This window comes from Ranitomeya imitator, chromosome 4, assembly GCF_032444005.1.
Source record: "Ranitomeya imitator isolate aRanImi1 chromosome 4, aRanImi1.pri, whole genome shotgun sequence".
Taxonomy (NCBI): domain Eukaryota; kingdom Metazoa; phylum Chordata; class Amphibia; order Anura; family Dendrobatidae; genus Ranitomeya; species Ranitomeya imitator.
Genome location: NC_091285.1, coordinates 573,487,235 through 573,510,023, shown reverse-complemented (window position 1 = coordinate 573,510,023; position 22,789 = coordinate 573,487,235). Strand labels below are relative to the sequence as shown.

The 22,789-nt window shown below is 44.9% G+C and overlaps 1 protein-coding gene across 2 annotated transcripts in view; it reads left to right on the top strand.

The window, feature by feature from the left end:
• LOC138676766 (uncharacterized protein HI_0077-like) overlaps positions 1 to 22,789 on the top strand; it is a 37,671-nt gene that overhangs the window by 14,157 nt on the left and 725 nt on the right. For both annotated transcript variants that reach the window (XM_069766351.1, XM_069766352.1), the window contains exons 2-11: positions 904 to 989; positions 2,466 to 2,584; positions 6,927 to 7,029; positions 8,279 to 8,382; positions 8,857 to 9,006; positions 17,679 to 17,846; positions 17,939 to 18,008; positions 19,406 to 19,484; positions 19,813 to 19,966; positions 22,216 to 22,320. In XM_069766351.1, coding sequence (XP_069622452.1) covers positions 904 to 989; positions 2,466 to 2,584; positions 6,927 to 7,029; positions 8,279 to 8,382; positions 8,857 to 9,006; positions 17,679 to 17,846; positions 17,939 to 18,008; positions 19,406 to 19,484; positions 19,813 to 19,966; positions 22,216 to 22,320 — 1,138 coding nt within the window. The remainder of the gene's footprint in view (positions 1 to 903; positions 990 to 2,465; positions 2,585 to 6,926; positions 7,030 to 8,278; positions 8,383 to 8,856; positions 9,007 to 17,678; positions 17,847 to 17,938; positions 18,009 to 19,405; positions 19,485 to 19,812; positions 19,967 to 22,215; positions 22,321 to 22,789) is intronic.

The following is a 22,789-nucleotide window of genomic DNA, read 5'->3' as shown; positions in this document are numbered from 1 at the left end:
AGTATGTACTGTTTTTTTTAAACTTTTACAATGGTAACCATGGTGAATATCGGGTTACTAAGCGCGGCCCTGTGCTTAGTAACCCGATATTTACCCTGGTTACCAGTGAACACATCGTTGGATCGGCGTCACACACACCGATTCAGCGATGACAGTGGGTGATCAGCGACCAAAAAGGTCCTGATCACTCCCAGCGACCAACGATCTCCCAGCAGGGGCCTGATCGTTGGTCGCTGTCACGCATAACGATTTCGTTAATGATATCGTTGCTACGTCACAAAAAGCAACGATATCGTTAACGAAATCGTTATGTGTGAAGGTACCTTAAGTCCATGCCTCAGAGACTGCAAGCTGTAAAAGCCAGAGGTGGTGCAACAAAATACTAGTGATGTTTTGGAGTGTTTTTTTTTTTTTGTTTTTCATGATTCCATAATTTTTTCTTCAGATTTGAGTGATTCCATAATTTTTCCCCTCTGCTTGTGCTAAAAAAGTAACCATTGCTGACTGCCACATTTTTTGATCTTGATTTCTTTTAGTGTTCCTTAAAGCCAGAAAGTTGCCATTTGAAATGACTTTACTTTTGTGCCATGTCTGTGATCTGCTTTTTTTTCTACAAAATTAAACAACTGAATGAACATCCTCCAAGGCCGGTGATTCCATAATTTTTGACAGGGGTTGTACATTGATAAGGGGCAAGGAAAAGAAGGTCTCGGCCGAAACTGAAAACTGGGTCCCCTTTTTCACAGATTTGTGTGAAAAAAAAGCTGTACTTATCCACTTTATTAACTTTGACAGCCTGTAATATATGCCTACTGTTATTGGATCAGTGTGAGTGCTCTCTGCATCATTACTTGTAGATGTATGCTTCAATATTTGCTTTCCTGTTTTTTTTTTCTTTTCAAGATTATATTCAGAAGATGGAGAACATTTGGTCTTAATTCACACCAATGGTAAATTTTATGCCATGGATTCGTCATGTCCCCATGAAGGTAACCTATGAGTATGAGTGTGTGTGTGTGTGTGTATATACTTATAACGTTAAAGGGACTCTGTCACCTGAATTTGGAGGGAACAATCTTCAGCCATGGAGGCGGGGTTTTTATGTGTTTGATTCACCCTTTCCTTACCCGCTGGCTGCATGCTGGCTGCAATATTGGATTGAAGTTCATTCTCTGTCCTCCATAGTACACGCCTGCGCAAGGCAAGATTGCACAGCGCAGGCATGTCCTACGGAGGACAGAGAATGAACTTCAATCCAATATTGCAGCCAGCATGCAGCCAGCGGGTAAGGAAAGGGTGAATCAAACACACAAAAACCCGCCTCCATGGCTGAAGATTGTTCCCTCCAAATTCAGGTGACAGTGTCCCTTTAAGGAAATTAAAGGTGAAATTATCTCTAAATGGCCTAAAGTTAAAGATTACACATTTCCTTTGTATTTTAGGCACAAAAATACATAGTCATTTTTTACATTTTAAAAATTACAAAATGGCAAGATGTAAATGTTTGGGCACCCTTGGAGATTTGTGTGCTCAGACAACTTTGACCAAGGTTTCAGACCTTAATTAGCCTGTTAGGGTTATGGCTTGTTCACTATCATCATTAGGAAAGGCCAGGTGATGCAAATTTCCCACCTTTATAAAAATCCAGCCCCCTCTAACCTTGTGGTAAAAAACAGCAGCCATGGGTTCTTCTAAGCAGCTGCCTAGCACTCTGAAAATGAAAATAGTGGAGGCCCACAAATCAGGAGACGGTGATAAGAAGATCGCAAAGCGTTTTCAAGTTGTTTTTTCCTCAGTTTGAAATGTAATTAAGAAATGGCAGTTAACAGGAACAATGGAGGTCAAGATACGGTCTGGAAGATCAAGCAAAATTTCTGTGAAAGCTGCTAGTAGGATTGCTAGAGAGGCAAATCCCAACCCCCACTTGACTGCAAAAGACCTTCAGAAAGATTGATTTATCAGACTCTGGAGTTGTGGTACATTGTCTTACTGTTCAGAGACACCTGCACAAATTTGGCCTTCATGGAAGAGTCATTGAATGAAAACCTCTCCTGTGTCCTCACCATAAAATTCAGCGTCAGAAGTATGTAAAAGAACATCTAAACAAGCCTGATGCATTTTGGCAACAAGTCTTGTGGACCGATAAGTCTAAATTAGAACTCTTTGGCCACAATGATCAAACGTATGCGTGGAGAATAAAGGGCACAGAATTTCATCTCGGAAATAGGGATGAACGAAAAGCTTCTAACTCCATAACTGCTTATCCGAATAACTGCATTGGGAACCCGGATACTGGAGCACTCCCGATAATCAGCTGTTCGGTGCCGCAGCTGCATGTGGATTTTGTAGAATGTTCTCTTCAGTGCAGCTGCTGTAATTGTCCGTGTATTTCCCGGCTCTATATCGGCATCTGGTTGTATGGTGACAGCGGCTGATATAACGTGCTGTTTGTTCTTATCCGTCAGGTGGGCCGTTAGAGCAAGGAGACATCGAGGAGCTGTGTGATGGCCGACTGGCATTAACGTGCCCCTGGCATTACTTTGACTTCTGCTTAGAGGATGGATCTTCTTCCACAGGTTTACAGGTCGAATAACCACTAATATGCTATTGAAAGTAATAAAACCTCTAATGTTGCCATTGTCTGTTCATGATGATAACAAATGTGACAAAAATTACATTCTGTCACAATGAAAAACCTAAATGTAATGGTAACCTGACGGGAGATTGATGCTGCCTGATCCGCAGACGGAATGGATCAGACGCTGGCTGAATTATTCCAGTGTTTAAGGGTGCGTGCCCACGATCCGGACTTGCTGTGGGTTGGATGCTGCGTCCTTGTGCAGCGTCAAACCCAAAGTGGCCAGATGTTACAGCATAGTGAAATCCCATGTTCACTATGTGTCCACAGACTCCCGTGGATCACCCGCGGACACTGACATGTGGTGCGTTTTTCAGACCGCAGCATGTCTATTTCTCTTGCGGGGACATGAGTCTCCACAAGAGAAATCTCACCCATAAAATGTATTGGACGCGGTGATTCCGCCCGGTTCAGTGATCACATACGGATTCACCTGCATTCAATAGGAGGCGAATATACGCTGCCTCCAAAGCGCTGCTAGTTCCGGATCGTGGGCCCCTGGCCTAAAAGTAAACCTGCTTTGAAGAGTCAACCGGAGGCTGTGGGTTTCTTATGACTAGTCCATGAGGCCGGTCTCTGGTGGGTTCTCCCCACCGCACTCCTGTAGACAGACAAGGTCAATCTTGGAGAAGCTGCAAGGAGCCTGCCTTTTGGATTAGTCATCTTGTTTTTTCTAAAACACTGCTGTGATTCGGAATCAAACCTACCTGGCTACAATAATGATTCCTGCTGCCCATGGTTGGAGCACCATGTATCTTCTGTCTGTCTTTGCTGCCGTTCCCAGTGTCTGTTATTGCCTGCAGCTATGGCGTCATGTCGAGAGCACCACAGCCAATCAGTGAGCTCAACTATGCTGAGCGCTTTCTTCTGTCAAATTGGACAGAGCCGCTGAGCTCACTGATTGGCTGCAGCGCTGTCAACTTGACATTGGTGAAAAGACAGAAGATGTAACAGAAAATTGTATGACTTCCATTCTGACGATTTATTGGCTGAAAATGAAATAACCCTTTGACAGTGGAGGTTTTTATATCAGTGCAATAGTGGTAGAATATGGATGTCACTGAATATGGCCACATTCGAATGCAAATATGGCGAATCTGCGGAGCACAATCTGGACCACATGTTGGCAGCGAATGACATAACCTTCCACACCGATATGGTGCAAATATCCAATCATGGCGATGGTGTGATGATGATGATGCAGGATTTCATCCCTTCAGTGTATAAGGGTGAAATGTGCAGCAAAATCTGCCTATGACACGTGGATGTTGCTGCCAACTTTGCAATATGAGGCCTTAACTCCTTGGAAGCATGGCCATTTATAACTTTTTTTTTTTTTCCATCATACCTTTTATGAGGGTTTTGTTTTTTTGTGTAGGACTATTTGTAGTTTTGATTGACCTCATTCATTCAACCAATTCATGTGCAGAAAAATGGGAAACAAATTTGTAAGTGAGGTGAAATTGGGAGGAAAACTTAATTCTGCCATTTTTTGGGAGGGTTTCCATTTTTTTATGGTATTCATTTTATTGCGCAGTAAAAATGACCAGGTAACATGATTCATCAGGTCAGCATGATTACTGTGATGCCAAAGTTTGATACTATTTTTTCTGAAGAGACTGCCCCCCTCTTCCTAAATGCTTAATTGCCTTTGTTATGATTCACAATGGCATCTAAGCGGTTAAGCTGTTTGGCGAATGGAGTTAGCTTGGATCACGAGTTATTCTTAGGCTGCAAGAATGTCAGTCCGATTATGGTGAGAGAGCGTGTGTGTGTGGAGAGAGCGTGTGTGTGTGTGGAGAGAGCGTGTGTGTGTGTGGAGAGAGCGTGTGTGTGTGGAGAGAGCGTGTGTGTAGAGAGCGTGTGTGTGTGTGTGTAGAGAGCGTGTGTGTGGAGAGAGCGTGTGTGTGGAGAGAGCGTGTGTGTGTGGAGAGAGCGTGTGTGTGTGTGTGTGGGGAGAGCGTGTGTGTGTGGAGAAAGCGTGTGTGTGGTGAGAGCGTGTGTGTGTGTGTGGAGAGAGCGTGTGTGTGTGTGTGGAGAGAGCGTGTGTGGAGAGAGCGTGTGTGTGTGTGTGTGTGTGTGGAGAGAGCGTGTGTGTGTGTGGAGAGAGCGTGTGTGTGTGTGGTGAGAGCGTGTGTGTGTGTGGTGAGAGCGTGTGTGTGTGTGGTGAGAGCGTGTGTGTGGAGAGAGCGTGTGTGTGTGTGGAGAGAGCGTATGTGTGTGTGGTGAGAGCGTGTGTGTGTGTGGTGAGAGCGTGTGTGTGTGGAGAGAGCGTGTGTGTAGAGAGCGTGTGTGTAGAGAGCGTGTGTGTGTGGAGAGAGCGTGTGTGTGTGGAGAGAGCGTGTGTGTGTGTGGTGAGAGCGTGTGTGTGTGTGGTGAGAGCGTGTGTGTGTGTGGTGAGAGCGTGTGTGTGTGGAGAGAGTGTGTGTGTGTGTGGTGAGAGCGTGTGTGTGGAGAGAGCGTGTGTGTGTGTGGAGAGAGCGTATGTGTGTGTGGTGAGAGCGTGTGTGTGTGGAGAGAGCGTGTGTGTGTGGAGAGAGTGTGTGTGTGTGGTGAGAGCGTGTGTGTGTGTGTGTGGAGAGAGTGTGTGTGCGTGTGTGTAGAGAGCGTGTGTGTAGAGAGCGTGTGTGTAGAGAGCGTGTGTGTGTGTGGAGAGAGCGTGTGTATGTGTGTGTGGAGAGAGCGTGTGTGTGTGTGTGGAGAGAGCGTGTGTGTAGAGAGTGTGTGTGTGGAGAGAGCGTGTGTGTGTGTGGAGAGAGCGTGTGTGTGTGGGGAGAGCGCGTGTGTGTGTGGTGAGAGCGTGTGTGTGTGGAGAGAGCGTGTGTGTGGAGAGAGAGTGTGTGTGGAGAGAGCGTGTGTGTGTGTGGAGAGAGAGCGTGTGTGTGTGTGGAGAGAGAGCGTGTGTGTGTGGAGAGAGCGTGTGTGTGTGTGGAGAGAGCGTGTGTGTGTGTGTGTGTGGAGAGAGCGCGTGTGTGTGTGTGTGTGTGTAGAGAGCGTGTGTGTAGAGAGCGTGTGTGTAGAGAGCGTGTGTGTGTGTGGAGAGAGCGTGTGTGTGGAGAGAGCGTGTGTATGTGTGTGTGGAGAGAGCGTGTGTGTGTGTGTGGAGAGAGAGTGTGTGTGTGTGGAGAGAGCGTGTGTGTGTGTGGAGAGAGAGCGTGTGTGTGGAGAGAGAGCGTGTGTGTGTGTGGAGAGAGAGCGTGTGTGTGGAGAGAGTGTGTGTGTGTGTGTGGAGAGAGCGTGTGTGTGGAGAGAGAGCGTGTGTGTAGAGAGTGTGTGTGTGTGTGTGTGTGTGTGTGTGGAGAGAGCGTGTGTGTGTGTGGAGAGAGCGTGTGTGTGGAGAGAGAGCGTGTGTGTAGAGAGTGTGTGTGTGTGTGTGTGTGTGTGTGTGTGTGTGTGTGTGTGTAGAGAGCGTGTGTGTGTGTGGAGAGAGCGTGTGTGTGTGTGGAGAGAGTGTGTGTGTGTGTGGTGAGACCGTGTGTGTGGTGAGACCGTGTGTGTGTGTGGAGAGAGCGTGTGTGTGTGGTAAGAGCGTGTGTCTGGAGAGAGTGTGATCCAAATTTCTCAGGTGTGGAGAAGATGTAAAATAAAAAATGTCTCCACATTCTTAATTCTGTCAGTCCAAGAAAATCAGACCGCACTCGAATTTCATCCAAGTGCAGTCCGACTTTTTTTTTTTTTTTTCCCTGGACCCATTGACTTGCATGGCCAAGTGCAATCTGATTTTCAGATGCAACTTGTCCATGCTGCAATTTTGTTTGTTTTTTTATCCTGATAGACTTGGTCTGAAGAAAAAAAATCTGACATGTGCACGGTCCCATAGAATAACATTGGTCCGAGTGTGATACAAGGTTTTGTTGGATCGCAATTGTACCGAAAATCTGCTTGTCTGCATGAGCCCTTAGGTGTCGGCTGTATAACACAGCCTGCACACACTCTTTATAGAGTGGGCTTAGGTCCTGAGTGATTGTGCTTTTCTGCTGTACATGTACACCGTGAGTCACCAAGTAGTTTGCCCACAAGTGATGTTTATATGAACTGCCTACAAAATAGGTGATATGTGTCTGATCACTGAAGACCCCATCGCTCGGACCCCAGAGAGGAGCTGTGCATAAATACTGTTCTATAAAATCTCAACAGCAGTGGGATAAACAGGGGAGTAGGACCCTCATTGTATGGCTTGGTGGGTAGGTGCTGCTTTTGTTTCCAGGAAATAACCCTTTAAACTTTTCCAGGTGAGGATGGTCGTTGGGCTACCCTGATTTTTAATGTGACTAATTTGTGTTTCTAGAACCAAGTATATGAAGTGAAGGTTTGTGAAGGGAAAGTTTATATCCAGACTCAGAATGCACTGTCGCTAACCCCTTGGAAGAAAACTCCTTGTGAGCAGCCAGGTAAGACCTCTTATGTCTTATCTATGGATCTGTCAGCAGATCTGGGCTTGGCTATGTACAAGATGTGGGTTTCCTGACATCACATTGCACACGTTTATTAATATGAATGCCCTTCAAAGGAAATCCGTCAGTAGGATTTTGCTATGTCATCTGAGGACAGCATGAGGTAGGACCTGAGACACTGATTTCAGAGATGTGTCACTTATTGGGCTGTGTGCTGTTGTTTAGATACAATGAAGTTTTTATCTCCGGGAGATACTATATTTTGGGGTGGAAAATAGGAAAAAAATGTTTTAAATAAAATGGTGGTGCGTCTTATCGTCCGTTTTAACTGTAGCTTACCGGGGGCGGCAGTGGTGGAGCGGGTCTACAAAAGGCAGTGTTGCTGCTTCAGGAGGCCAGCGGTAGAAGTGGGGCGATGCTGCGGGCCCCTGGCTGGGAGGAGGGGGCCTCCAGGCGGAGCAAGGCTATGGGCTCTCATAAGATGTATGCGCTGGTGAACTCCCCTTTCCCATTGATTTCCCAGCGGTAGGCTTGGGAGGCGGTGATGGCTCTGATTAAGATATCAGGAGACGGGATCTCAATCTGTTCATGCGTCGCCGGAGGCAGCCATTTTACCAAAGCCCAGAGGAGGGGACTGCATTCCCTGGCACTGACATTTTATGACAGTCTAGGGCCCACAGCATTGCCCCTTTCTTGCCTCCGCCAGCCTCCTGAAGCAGCAACCCTGCCTCCTGCCTGTGACCATGCTCCACTGCAGCCATCCCTTTCCCCCTGCTAAGCTGCCTTTGGATTATAAGACCCCCATTTTCCTCACACATTTGGGAGGAAAAGTGCATCTGATAATCAAAATATTACGATAATCACTGCCTGGACTGATGCTCTTGTGAGCCCTGGTCCGACAACACCCCCTCTATTAGACAGTGAGCTGCTTATCAGACAGTCTACATTGAAAGCTGTGATGTGGGCGGGGTTAGCTTTCACGGCTCTGCTGCATCTAAACACTGATTGTGTCACAACGACTGCACCCAGTAATCTAAGTGACACATCGCTGGAATCAGGCTTTTTTCCCACATTTTGCTGATCTCAGATGAGGTAGCAGAAACCTGACGCCAGATTCCCTCTAAGCCCCTCATGACCATTGGATAGCTGTCAGCTCAACGATTTGGTTGACTGCTCTCTTCAGACTCTCTGATACACAGGAATACACGGATTCTTAGTCTGAACATACAAGAATTATGTCTTGTAGGGAACATCGGAGCATCTGAGATCAAACAAGTGAAAGCCAATGATGAATGTTCCTTGACTTATTGGGCCAGCAGAATCCTGTGCACTCCCGATCCAGAAGAGAAGGTGAAGGGGCAAACCTGCTCTAATTGCAGAATGAGATTATTGTTACTGTTCCTTTGTTTGTTTTGTCTCCGCTATTTCCCCAATTCATTAAGACTGGCACTTTCTACAATAGTCTTGATGGAAAGGTGCACTGCACTAAGGTGCGCCAAGCTCATTAAGAGGCATGCGCATGCTAATGAATTTGCCGCATGATTCCGCTGCCGTGTGCCGTTACAACAAACCTATTCCAATTTACACCATGATGAATTTGCCGGCCATGGTCCCTCTGGGTGGAGCTCCACGCACTTTAAACATTGTTGTCCGGCCTGATCAGGACTGGTGTAAAATAACCAAATGTTGCTGACTTTTTCAATTATGAGTTGCCCAAAAAAAGTGACATTTCAAACTATATTACACCAGAAAACTCTCAAAAACTGCTTGATGAATTGGGGCTTTTAATATAGATGCTTTACTTAATTGTGATGTTCTCCCCAGGCTAAACTGACTCATCAGGTCCAAGAGATGTGGAACTCCGGAAACATTACAGAAATCGGACACATCGAACCCCCTGTCCAACCAAGCCGCAAAGAGGACCTCACCATAGTACAGCCGGGCCAGATCAAGAGAGGCAAGGGAGGAACGTTGGTGAGACACGTCAACTTGGATTGATTTTATGTCTTTTTCGCCTCTTAGATCTTGGCCGTATCTGCAGTACCCTGTTTGATAGACGGCGCATTAACCCCTATGTGTGTGACGTTATGATAACATTAATGAAAGCTGCGCTGATTTCATTAATGCTAGTCTTGTGCGTATAGAAGTTGCTATATTAGTGCAGCACCCAGGTTTATTAGTGATGTCCATAACCCATCTGCATGTGCATTAACCCCTATACATACATATTTACATGTTCAAGTGTTTTCAGCGCTGGAAGTAGAGCTTCTAATCTAAGGAACCTATACTTAGTTTTATACTCGCCCACTGCTGTTTTCACCTTCTCTTGGCGCCGCTCCAGTCCCGTGGTGCCATCTTGTGACCCCCAACTTCTGACTGACCAGAAGTCAGAGGTAACGGTCACCAGCTCTCAATGTAAGTCTATGAGGCCAGAATGATTGTCTCATAGACTTGCATTGAAAAGTGACCTCCGGCGCACTCAAGCAGACACTGGAGCGATCCGGCAGATCACAACCTGATGAAGACCGACGGGAGCGGTGCTGATAACAGATGAAAATGGCGGCTGGTGAGTATGAGAGTAAGGGCAGGGAATTTAGATTAGGTGCTTTAAAAACATAAATAAGAAACGTCCCAAAAAAACATTTTGTACCATAATTGTTTTAACCTGCAGAATAAATGGAACATTCATGTCAATTATACCAAATAGTAACCGGTGTTCAAAAAAACATATGTGTATATATAATCCAGAATTGCAGTTTTTGTTCATTCCACTTCCTAAAAGGTGTATTAAGAAAAAAAACAAGTCTTGTGTATCTCATATTGATGCCAACGAAAACTACAGCTTGTCAGCATAAAATAAGCCCTCACACAGTTCCTTTACAGTAAAATCTACAACTCTTGGCTCTCCGAATATGGTGTCACAAAAAAAGAAAACTTTTTTGGGCAAAAGTAAAAGAATACTTAAAACTGTAAATTTGGTATCGCTATAATTCCATTGGACCACAGAATAAAGTTAACATTTTATTTGTGCATTCTAGTGAGTAAAAGTTAACATATACAACAACAATGCCAGAATTGCTGCCTTTCATCTTTTATTCCTTACTTTAAATAGCTAACCAAAGTTATTAAGTTACATGCAGCCCAAAATGCTGTCACTGACAAATATGACTCATTCCACAAAAAAGCAACCCTCAAATGGCTAAATGGAAGAAAAAATTATATATACCGCATTTTGCGGACTATAAGACTGTGCGTCTTATAGTCCGCAAAATACGGTATATATGTGTTTTGGTTACATTTTTTTCATGGTTGCATTCCAAGAATCACAGCTTTTTATTTTTTTCTTCCATGTAACCATTTGAGGGTTGCTTTTTTGTGGAATGAGTATTTCTCAATGACAGCATTCAAGCATAGAAAGCATCCCAAATTTTGGGTTGCAAAGTAGGAAAAAAATGCTTTAAATAAAACGGTGGTGCGTCTTATAGTCGGTTCTAACACTAGCTTACTTGGGAGGTGGCAACGGTGGAGCAGGGTAACAGTAGGCCGGCGGCGGCATGGGTGGGGCGACGCTGCGGGCCCTGACAGGCCTCTGATGCCGTATGTACGCGTCCCAGCTTCAGAGAGGCATACTGCGCATGAATGGTAATGCAGAAAAACTACAATAATGCCCAGTGCACCTCTCTGAAGTCACCTGGCTTCAGTGGCTCAATGTAGTGAGAGGAAGAAACTGCGCGCATGCGTGAGGTTTGTATGGTGATGATGTCAGCTAAGTCATGTTATCACGCTCACAGCGGTGTAATAACATGGACTGACTAGTCTGGGGACACTAACTCCCCATCGACTAGTCAAAGCCCTTATTTGCATACCATAGATGGACTTTAGAAATACTGTTTCTAAAGATCTGTTTATGTGTAACACAATTGCTGGTGGTTCTGGGGGCACTGGGGACCTTACAGGTTCCCTTTAAACAGTGCACATCATTACTGAGAAACAATTCCGAGAGTATCTCATCCCCCTCACAACAATAAAAGAGAACCTAGTAAAAAAAAAAACATACACCAGTTTTTTGCTATGTAATCTGAGAAGACCATAAGTAGGAGAAGAGACCCTGAATCCAGTGATGTGTCACGTACTGGGCTGTGTTTTTCTGTTTCAATACAATCAGTGTTTTATCAGCAGGAGGTTGTCACTATTTGACTAGCTGCCTCGTGCTTGCTAGTCCAATCCCGCCCCCAGCACTGATTAGCAGCTCTCTGTCTATATACAATGTACAAAGAAAGCTGTGGTGTGGGCGGCTTCTACACAGCATAACTGAGCTCTGTTATATCAGCACACAAAACTGTGTATGTATCATAACTGCTGCACCCAGAAAACCATCAGTGGAATCAGGGTCGCTGTCCCTACATCATGTTGCTGTCAGATTACATAGCACATACCTGCTGACAGATTCCCTTTAAGAATCTAAGGTAACCTTGCATCATTGATGGTGGTTAGCAAAACAAAAAGGTACACACAGTTGCAATCAAAATTATTCAACTACCACTACAAAGTAGGTTCCTTAGCAAAATGTATATTCTTTCTGCAAAAAAAATCAAACAAGAAAAATTTGATTAGCTCAACACAAATAATATAACAAGTGGTTTCATCACATTCTACAGAAAACGTCACACTTCTATTTCATGACTGCTGTAGTTTCCTAATTTCTCAACCCCCTGAATAGAATATGTCATAACAGCACACATTTACAAATTAAAGGGCACCTGTCACCCCGTTTTTTGAGATTGAGCTATAAATACTGTTAAATAGGGCCTGCGCTGTGTGTTCCTATAGTGTATGTAGTGTACCCCGATTCCCCATGTATGCTGAGAAATAGCTTACCAAAGTCGCCGTTTTCGCCTGTCAATCAGGCTGGTCAGGTCGGGAGGGCGTGGTGACATCGCTGGTTCTTCCTCAGCTTTACGTTGGTGGCGTAGTGGTGAAGACACAGCGCGCGATCTGCGCTGTCATCCCTTTCGTCGGTGGGGGCGGCCATCTTCCTGGGGCCGCGCGTGCGCAGATCGAGTGCTCTGCTGCACGGGGCTTCAGGAAAATGGCCGCGGGATGCCGCGCGTGCGCATTAGAGATCGCGGCGGCCATTTTCCCAAAGCCGAGATGCAAACTCGGCTTTGGGAAAATGGCCGCCGCGATCTCTAATGCGCACGCGCGGCATCCCGCGGCCATTTTCCTGAAGCCCCGTGCAGCAGAGCACTCGATCTGCGCACGCGCGGCCCCAGGAAGATGGCCGCCCCCACCGACGAAAGGGATGACAGCGCAGATCGCGCGCTGTGTCTTCACCACTACGCCACTACGCCACCAACGTAAAGCTGAGGAAGAACCAGCGATGTCACCACGCCCTCCCGACCTGACCAGCCTGATTGACAGGCGAAAACGGCGACTTTGGTAAGTTATTTCTCAGCATACATGGGGAATCGGGGTACACTACATACACTATAGGAACACACAGCGCAGGCCCTATTTAACAGTATTTATAGCTCAATCTCAAAAAACGGGGTGACAGGTTCCCTTTAAGGGCTTCATTAGTGGTATATGCAGAATTATTAGGAAGCTTGTTTTCATCACTCAAAATGGGTCAAAAAAGAGATTATACTGCACTCTGGAAATTGCTAAGATATTGGGGTGATCCAAGACTGCAGAGGGCCCCTGTGCAAGAAATCTTCCCGGGCCCCCCCTCCATAGCGCAACAAAGTTATGTAAGCATATAGGTAGGGGTGGGATTCAAATTTTTAACAGGTTCTGTGTTTGTGTAGGAAAACCACAGCCATTTTGTAAGCCACACCCATTTACACACACCTTTTCCTCAAACATATACAAGTAGGGGCGCAGTTAAACCATACCTCCCAACTTTTGAAGAGGGGAAAGAGGGATAAAGTTTGCAGCGCGCGCAGCGAACCACGGCAAATTTTAAGCCACACCTCTGAGCATACCAATTTCACAACTAGTCACACCCATATCCACGTCCCAACCACAGCCATTTAGCACTGCTGTTCGCACTGTTTCATAAACAATAATTCTAAACAAAAAATATGGCCACACAGTGCTCCATACTGTATAATGGCCACACATGATGCTCCATACTGTATAATGGCCCCACATGATGCTCCATACTGTATAATGGCCACACATGATGCTCCATACTGTATAATGGCCAGACACTGCTCCATATTGTATAATGGCCACATATGATGCTCCATACTGTATAATGGCCACACAGTGCTCCATACTGTATAATGGCCACACATGATGCTCCATACTGTATAATGGCCACACATGATGCTCCATATTGTATAATGGCCACACATGATGCTCCATACTGTATAATGGCCACACATGATGCTCCATACTGTATAATGGCCCCACATGATGCTCCATACTGTATAATGGCCACACATGATGCTCCATACTATATAATGGCCACACATGATGCTCCATACTGTATAAAGGCCACACATGACGCTCCATACTGTATAATGGCTTTACATGATACTACATACTGTATAATGGCCACACATGATACTGCGCACAGTATAATGGCCACGCATAGTTACTCCTACACATGCGGCTCCACTCCGTACACCTCATACACACACACGCACGTCTCTGCTCCGTACACCTCATACACACACGGCTCTGCTCCGTACACCTCATACACACACGGCTCAGTTCCATATACCTCATGCACACACACGGCTCAGCTCCGTACACCTCACGCACAAACGGCTCCGCTCCATACACCTCACACACACTGCTCCGCTCTGTACACCTCATACGCACACACACGGCTCTGCTCCGTACACTTCATACACACACACACGGCTCTGCTCCGTACACCTCACACACACACACACGGCTCTGCTCCGTACACCTCATATACACACACACGGCTCCGCTCCGTACACCTCATACACACACACGGCTCAGTTCCATACACCTCATGCACACACACGGCTCCGCTCCGTACACCTCACACAAAAACGGCTCCGCTCCCTACACCTCATACACACACGACTCCGCTCTGTACACCTCATACACACACACGGCTCTGCTCCGTACACCTCATACACACACGGCTCTGCTCCGTACACCTCATACACACGCACGGCTCCGCTCCGTACACCTCACACACAAACGGCTCCGCTCCGTACACCTCATACACACAAACGGCTCCGCTCCGTACACCTCATAGACACAAACGGCTCCGCTCCGTACACCTCATAGACACAAACGGCTCCGCTCTGTACACCTCATACACACACGGCTCTGCTCCGTACACCTCGTACACACACACATACGGCTCTGCTACATCCACACTATAAACAACTCCGACCCCACACATAAGCTTACCGTCTAGCACCATGACAGAACAGCAGAGTCCTGCAATACATGGAGGCCCCTGATCATGTGACTTTTGACTCCTCCCCTTCTGTGACCTCATCACAGGTCCTGAGCAAGCTTCACTGTGACTGAGAGGCCCTCCCCCTCTGTCCTCTCTTCCTGGTCCAGCGTCTGCCACCTGTCACCTCACCGCAGACCACAGCAGTGACAGCCGGCTGGACAGCAGCATAATATATTACTGTTAGCAGTAATACTGCCGCTGGCTGTCATTCACCTCATTGCTTTGTATGCTCGTCGGGGGCCCCCTCCCGCTCTGGGCCCCTGTGCGGTTGAACAGGCGGTATATCCGCCCATGGGGTGATCACAGAACCATCAAAAGTTTTGATCTAAATCGTGAACGGGGTCTCAAAAAACATGTTGAGAAAAAAAGACGCTTATTAACTGCAAAAGTTATGAGAAGAATCGAACATGAAATGATGAAGCGACCAGGAAGCCATTATTCTTCAGTGCTGTCATATTCCAGAACTGCAATCTCCATGACGTGGCCAGAAGTACAAAGTGCTCAGAGACATGGCCAAGGTAAAGAGGGCTGAAACACGACCACCACTGAGCAAGACACAGAAGTACAAGGTGTCCAGTGCTCAGAGACGTGGCTGAGGTAAGGAGGCTGAAACACGACCACCACTGAGCAAGACACAGAAGTACAAGGTGTCCAGTGCTCAGAGACATGGATGAGGTAAGGAGGCTGAAACACGCCCACCACTGAGCAAGACACAGAAGAGGAAACGTCAACATTGTACTAAGACAGATTTTTTTTTAAAGGTTTTGATGGACTGATGAGAGGAGAGTGACTCTTGATGGACCAGATTGATGGGTCCATGACTGGATCAGTAACGGACACAATCCTCCACTTCAACTCAGACATCAGCGAGATGAAGGTGGACGGGGCTGTGGAGTTGGAGGCGTAGAAACAGAGTCGGAGCCCATTTTGGTGGAGTCAGACTCAGTGTCATGGAAATTGAGGAGTTGGAGTCGGAGGTTTGTCTTACCGACTCCACAGCCATGGAAATGGGCACTGCTATGGGCTGGTATTAATGAAGATGAGTTAGACCTTTTTGGGTTTAAGATGGACTCAAAATAAACTCCCAAACTTACAGCCGGTTTTTAAGAAGACACTTTATTCAAGTAGTGGTGCAGGAAAAGTCTGCATCTGTCAAGAAAACCATGATTTTTATGGAGGACAATTCTCCATTGCAGCACTGAAGTGTCCACTGCTTGGCTGCCAGTAAAGGCCTTAAAGATAAAAGAATAATGACCCGGCACCTTTCTCACCTGATCTAAACCCTATTGAGAGCTTGTGGGTCCTTCTTAAACGGGAGATTTATGGCGAAGGAAACCAGTCCACCTCTCTAAACAGTGTCTTTGAGGTTGTTTGGTGCTGCTCAAAAAGATGATTAAGATTAAGAAACTGCCAGACTTCATCGATGCAAGGCTATTAAATGTTATATATTTAACCGGAAAGTTAGGCAGTGTTTATAAAAGATATCCAAAGATGTTACAAAATGGGATCAAAACAACATGGTATATACAATGATATAAAATAAAGTGGATAACAAAAGAAAAAGAACTAAACATGTGGCACAGAAATGGCTCAGAGCTTAGCAGAGGAATGCACTTTTTTTAGGAAAATGAAAAGTATCACAACAAACTGTAACTTCTAGGACTGCCGAAAATCCTAACTCTGCTTTTTATTAGATCAAGGTTGCGCCTACATACCTCCCTATGGGGAGCTTGTCGTGGGATGTGCTAGGTCTTTTAGAAGTTTATGAGATCCCCCAACTTTCAGGATATCTTCACCCCTGAAGGTCCCAGGCGGGAGATATTGTTGTCATGTTTCCTATCACGATTTTAGCTTTCTATAGAGACGAAACATGGCATGGATAGCATCATCCATCGATTGGAGGTGTTTGGCCAGCCTTACGGTGATGTGAGTTGTGAATGTGTTATGTTTGTCCATTTGCTACGTCACCGAAAATATATCTCCCATAAATATTGTAAACCCAATATTCATCACTGGATCCAGAGAGTCTGAGATAATTTGTTAGAACAGGGGAAGACCCACGTTTCCGCCTCTGAATATACAAATCCTAGACTTGTTGGCTGGTTCTCAGCAGTGCTCTGCTGTAATTACCTGTTCATGGCAGGAAGTCGTACTTCAATGGAGGTTGAAGTGTCAGCTCTTTCTTGCTTCCCAAGTTATGATTAATCCCATATGTTCAATATGAGGGTGATATGTCACCTCTCCGGAGATGTCTTTATGGATTTTACAATTTTTCTCTACAACACTTGCTGACATATTTTTGAAATGTCAGAATGTATTTTTGTACATTGAGTTGTTTGGTTATTATTCTCACTTAAACAGATTAAAATAAACAATTGAGATTGGAAAATTTATGTTTTTCACGTAGTTGCATAATAATTCTGTACATATGGATATTCTCCAATGAAAGACAAAACCTCACTTCTACTTTCTTATCAGATTCAGGTTTATTAACTTTTTGGATTGGCCCACAGCACTGTAGTTATTCAATAATAAAACTAATGATCAAAAATCACAAATTGCCTAATAATCGTGCACACAGTCTATTCTATAATGAAGGCGTGGAAAACTGGGTTAGAGCCTACATGTGAAAAGCGGACGTCTGAATGAGGCTTTACAAGAAGAGGCGGTCCAGAATTATAGAAGTAGCTACTAATGTGGAATTCGTCTTTAACAGAGAATATTGAGGAGCGGTTTTATTAAGATTTCCTTGACACGTTAGTATAGTAAAATGATTTTAGGGTGAGACTTTATAGCAGGGTTGTGGAGTCGGTAAGCCAAACCTCCGACCTCTCAATTTCCATGATCCGACGCCACCAAAATGGGCTTCGACTCCACGACTCCGACTCCACAGCCCTTGCTTTATAGATGCCAGATTATTGGAAAGGTTGTACCAGATTATCAGATTTTTGCTGGGATGCATTATGGGATGATAGATTACCGTAAGTGAAGTTATTCATATTATCATAGTTGAAAAAAAGACACATATACTTCAAGCTCAACCGAGGGATGGGGGAGGATCTCAGTCCTGTTATCCAGACTGATGGATATCTCTTTCCATGAACTCTATAATTTGACGTAACATGAGTTATTACTGAAAACCAATCACATAATTTCTTCTGATCCATACCATTTTGGCATGTGTTGTCCCCAGGCCAGCAGAATAGCATTGCTGCACTCCCTGGCTAATATCGAGCAGTGGGCGATAGACCTGTCCTGGGACATCATCGCTCGCTTCGCTGCCTTTCAACTGCAGACCGGGGAGAGGCTTCCGAAAGATTTCTTCTCGGATTTTGTAAAAGTTGCTGGAGATGAAGCAAAGGTTTGTAACTCTGGTTCTATGGCTGGAGAGCTTCATGTACGTCCATTCTCGTACATTGATGTGGCACAAATAACCTATGATGTCTTTCTCAGCATTACTGTTTGCTGGAGAAGCGGCTCGTAGAGCTGGACAGTCGTTTTGGAGATCTTCCTGTGCACAATGGTGGGTTTGCTGCTAACAAATAAAATGTGATGTATCACTGTGACAGTGGGGGTTTTTTTATGCACAGAGTGACCATTAACCCCTTCATGACCCCAGCTTTTTTCGTTTTTCGCTCCCTTTCTTCCCAGAGCCATAACTTTTTTTATTTATCCATCAATGTAGCCATGTGAGAGCTTATTTTTTGCGGGACGAGTTGTACTTTTGAACAACATCATTGGTTTTACCATGTCATGTACTAGAAAACGGGAACAAAATTCCAAATGGGGTGAAATTGCAAAAAAAGTGCAATTCCACACTTGTTTTTTGTTTGGCTTTTTTGCTAGGTTCAGTAAATGCTAAAACTGACCTGCCATTATGATTCCCCAGGTCATTACGAGTTCATAGACACCAAACATGTCTAGGTTATTTTTTATCTAAGTGTTAAAAAAAAATCCAAACTTTGCTAAAAAATATTTTTTTTTAAATTGTGCAAATTTTCGATACCCGTAGCATCTCCATTTTTGGGGTTGGGTGAGGGCATATTTTTTGCGCTCCGAGCTGACGTTTTTTATGATACCATTTCGGTGCAGATACGTTCTTTTGATCGCCCGTTATTGCAAAAAACTTAATTCTGGGGTTTTGAATTTTTTTTTCTTGTTATGCCATTTAGCGATCAGGTTAATCCTTTTTTTTACTGATAGATCGGATGATTCTGAACACGGCGATACCAAATATGTGTAGATTTGAAATTTTTTTTTTATTGTTTTATTTTGAATGGGGTGAAAGGGGGGTGATTTATTCTTTTATATTTTTATTTTTTTCATATTTTTTAAAACCATTTTTTCTTACTTTTGCCGTGCTTCAATAGCCTCCATTGGAGGCTAGAAGCTGGCATAGCCTGATCGGCTCTGCTACATAGGAGCGATGCTCAGATCGCTCCTATGTAGTAGAATTGCTGCATTGCTATGAGCGCCAACCATAGAGGTCTTCAATAGACCTCTGGTTGTCATGCCGACACATCGCTGACCCCCGATCACGTGACGGGGGTCAGCAATGCACGCATTTCCGGCCTGATGGCCGGAAGCGCTAGTTAAATGCCGCTGTCAGCGTTTGACAGCGGCATTTAACTAGTTAATAGCGGCGTGTGGATCGCGATTCCACCCTCACCGCCGGAGTCCGCATCAAAGCGGGGGTTCTGACTTCGGATGTACTATCCCGTCCGAGATCAGAAAGGGGTTAAAGAGGTATTCCCATCTCCAAGATCCTATTTCAACATAGTAGGTGTAATAATAATATTAGCAAATATCTCCAAGTAGAAATGTATCATAGTTTTTCTGATTAGCTATGTTGCTTACCCCATGTGCAGGGCATTGCAGTAGCTTAGATATGGTTCCCTTTAATCTCTTTACCTTTTGTAGGTTTGTGGCAGTCTGCTTCTGATACAGCACACGACCTTCTAGGACGGTTGGCTATTGTACATATGGTCCATGAAGCCAGGTAATCAACCCCAAAGGTGAGGTCATCCTTTTATTCTAGAATAAAATCAGCCACACTTACCAATACCTGGTCACAGTACTAATGAACTGCGGGATGCAGAAGACCCCAATGGTCAGGCGGTAGCGCTACACGGATGGTACTGGGAACTGTGCTGCTGCGGTTTTCAGGGATGTTTTTATTGTAAGTCCTCATAACACAGAGAATTGGAATCACCTCTAGTTGGATCCACCATGAACGGCACAGCGCTTACTATGCACACGTGGCCTCGGCACTAGTGGTATATGTGCGCATGTGTGACTACTTTTTTTTTTTCTCTTTTTGTTTTAAGGGGTCTAGATGTCCATCCTCAGACGCTGCAAAGATTTCTGGCACAAGGAGACAAAAGTTCAGCTCAGGTATTAGAAGTTCTTTACGCTGACGAGATCACCCACGTGGCGGCAGGCCTGAAGTGGTTCACCTACATCTGTGACGTGGAGCAGCGGGTAAGAGGCACAGTTATTCTCTGTACATGAAGAACTGATCTAAAGTTTAGGTGCTGTACCTGTCATTGCCGGATATCCAATACTTGGACTTCCATGGTGCCTTACTTCTGTCTATCATAAAGCTGCTTATACAGCTAACGGGGCATTTACACTGCAAGATAATCGTGAACGAGCGTTGTTAAAAGCAACCGGCTGCCGATCACCTGATAAACAAAATGCTCATTCATCAGGTGAAATTACTTTTTTTATGCTGAGAACAACGGGACAGTATAGATGGCTCAGCCTGCAGTGTATGCTTTGTTCTACCTGTTTAATCAGGCATTCAAACGACCATCGGTCAGGAAAAGTTTACCGATCGGGGGTAACATTGTGCCGCCATTCGGTCCATGTAAACAGACCTTGAACCCTGATCCAGACGTCTGTTTTTCACATATGCAATCAATTCATGTTTGTCAAGGATAGGATATGTCCCCATTATAATTCTAAGGGCATGTACAGTTGTATATATTTTGTGCAAACCGATTTGCTGCCCGCCAAAAAATAAAAAGAAAAAATTAGAGACATCCAGTTCAGGATCAGCCATTTAAATGGGTCAATAAAAAAAAAAAAAAAGCACTTGCCTGTAGTGTGTGTGCTGTTCATTTTCTACTGTCTATTGGGTAGGAGAAGAATTTAAAATGTATTTATCTTTTTGTATATAATATATTAGATTCCACAGTGACAATAAAAATAGATGAAAATTGGACAGCGGTTAGCTGAAGACCCGCTTAGCCGACAAGTCTTACCCCTGCATACTATATATCTGCATGCACATTTCAGCTGAGCGTGCATGTGTTTTTCATAGGGAAAGTAGAATAAGCCCCTATTAGACACCCTGGTGGTGGGAACAAAACTATTATGCAATGATTGGGGAGGAGGAGGCTGTATTTGTTAAAGATCACTTCTGAAAACCAGATATATATATATTTTTTCATCAGACCAGTTAGGCAAATTTTTAGTTTGTAAAGGCAGTATAACCAACTTGCACCTTTGTAGTAAAAATGTGTGATACATCCCCGTATGCCAGCCGGAAATAGGCCATACATAAATTAAAATACCTCTTTAAAAGGATTGTCCAAGACTTCAATATGGATGACCTATTCTTAAAAAATGAATGATCTGCTGCTCCTGAGAGCGGCCACTACGGAGTGTAAGGAGCTGCTCGGCACAATGTGCACACCCGGCAGAGGAGCGGCAAACAGCCGATCAGCAGTGATGCCATGTGTCAAACCTGCATCAGTCCGACATAATCATGGACCAACCCTTTAAAGCTGCCCATGTAGTGCAGCCATGGTGCTTCCTCCTGCTGCATAGAGCTTACAATCTAGTGGGTCATGACAAAGTATTGGGGTGCATACACAAAATGTGCGTAGAAAGCACGGCCCTGCTACAGACCAGCATTACACTGCAGTGTGCCTCCGATTTCATACAAGGTTTTTGGTATGAATCTATTTTTAAAAATTAATATTCGACAGAAGTATTGATTCTAATGGCAAATATAATATACAAAAAGGGCCTGTAGTGCGGACCCACATGGATACCACGTAGAACACTGCAAGGCTATGTGCACACGTAGGAAAAGAGGTGCAGAATTTTCTGCACAAAATCCGCAGCCGCGGTTTTTATGCGGAATTGATGCGGATTTTCTGCTGTTTTTGCCACTGTGGATTTCTATTAATGGAGGGGTGCAGAAACGCTGCAGATCCGCACAAAAGAAGTAACATGCACGCCTTTGAAATCCGCAGCAATTCCGCACAGCTTTTTTTTTCCCCCCATTGAATAACATTATACTGTACATCACAGTGCGGATCTGCAGCGTTTCTGCGCGGAAAAATTCGCTGCAAATCCGCATCGTGTGCACATAGCCTAAGCGCGGTGTTCCCCAACTCCGGTCCTCAAGAGCCACCAACAGGTCATGTTTTGAGGATTTCCTTAGTATCACACAGGTCAGTGAATGCTTGCCTGTGCAGGTGATGCAATTATCACCTGTGCACTACTAAGGAAATCCTGAAAACATGACCTGTTGGTGGCTCTTGAGGACCGGAGTTGGGGAACACTGGCCTAAGGCCACGTCTGCTATTCTATCTTAGCGGTGACATTAGTTATGACAAGTGCAGGGTTAGACCATAGGGATCGCAGTTAATGAAGTATATGTTCTGTAATGACTTTGTACACAATACTTGAATGCATTTCTCGTCTTTCTCCACCAGGACTGCTTATCTACCTTCCATGAGCTGGTGCCGCTGTATTTTAGAGGATACCTAAAGCCTCCATTCAATACGGAGGGGAGGAAATCGGCAGGGATGTCTGAAGAGGTAATGTGAACCTGTGTGACGTGGCCCTAGGTCTCAGGCTATCGGTGCACGGTTCACCAGGCGGCTATTACACTGATGTTCTAGACTATTGGATGTGTCTCATGCCATTATTTATCTATCTACTACCTGTAATCTGGCCTGCAGCTCCCGACAGTTACCAACCACCAAGATTTGTTTTTTTTTAGGGGGAGGTTTATATTTTAGGCACGATACCTTAAAGGGAATCTGTCAGCAGGTTTTTGCTATGTAATCTGAGAGCAGCTCGATGTAGATACAGAGACCCTGATTCCAGCAATGTGTCACTTACTGGGCTGTGTGTTGCTGTTTCAATAAAATCAGTGTTTTATCAGCAGGAGATTATCACTACAGGACTAGGTGTCTTGTGGAATATTGAAATCCCTTAAAAAGGAACTGTTTACGGGATATGCAATGTGCACATCCAATAAACATTTACTTTTCAAGAGATTTA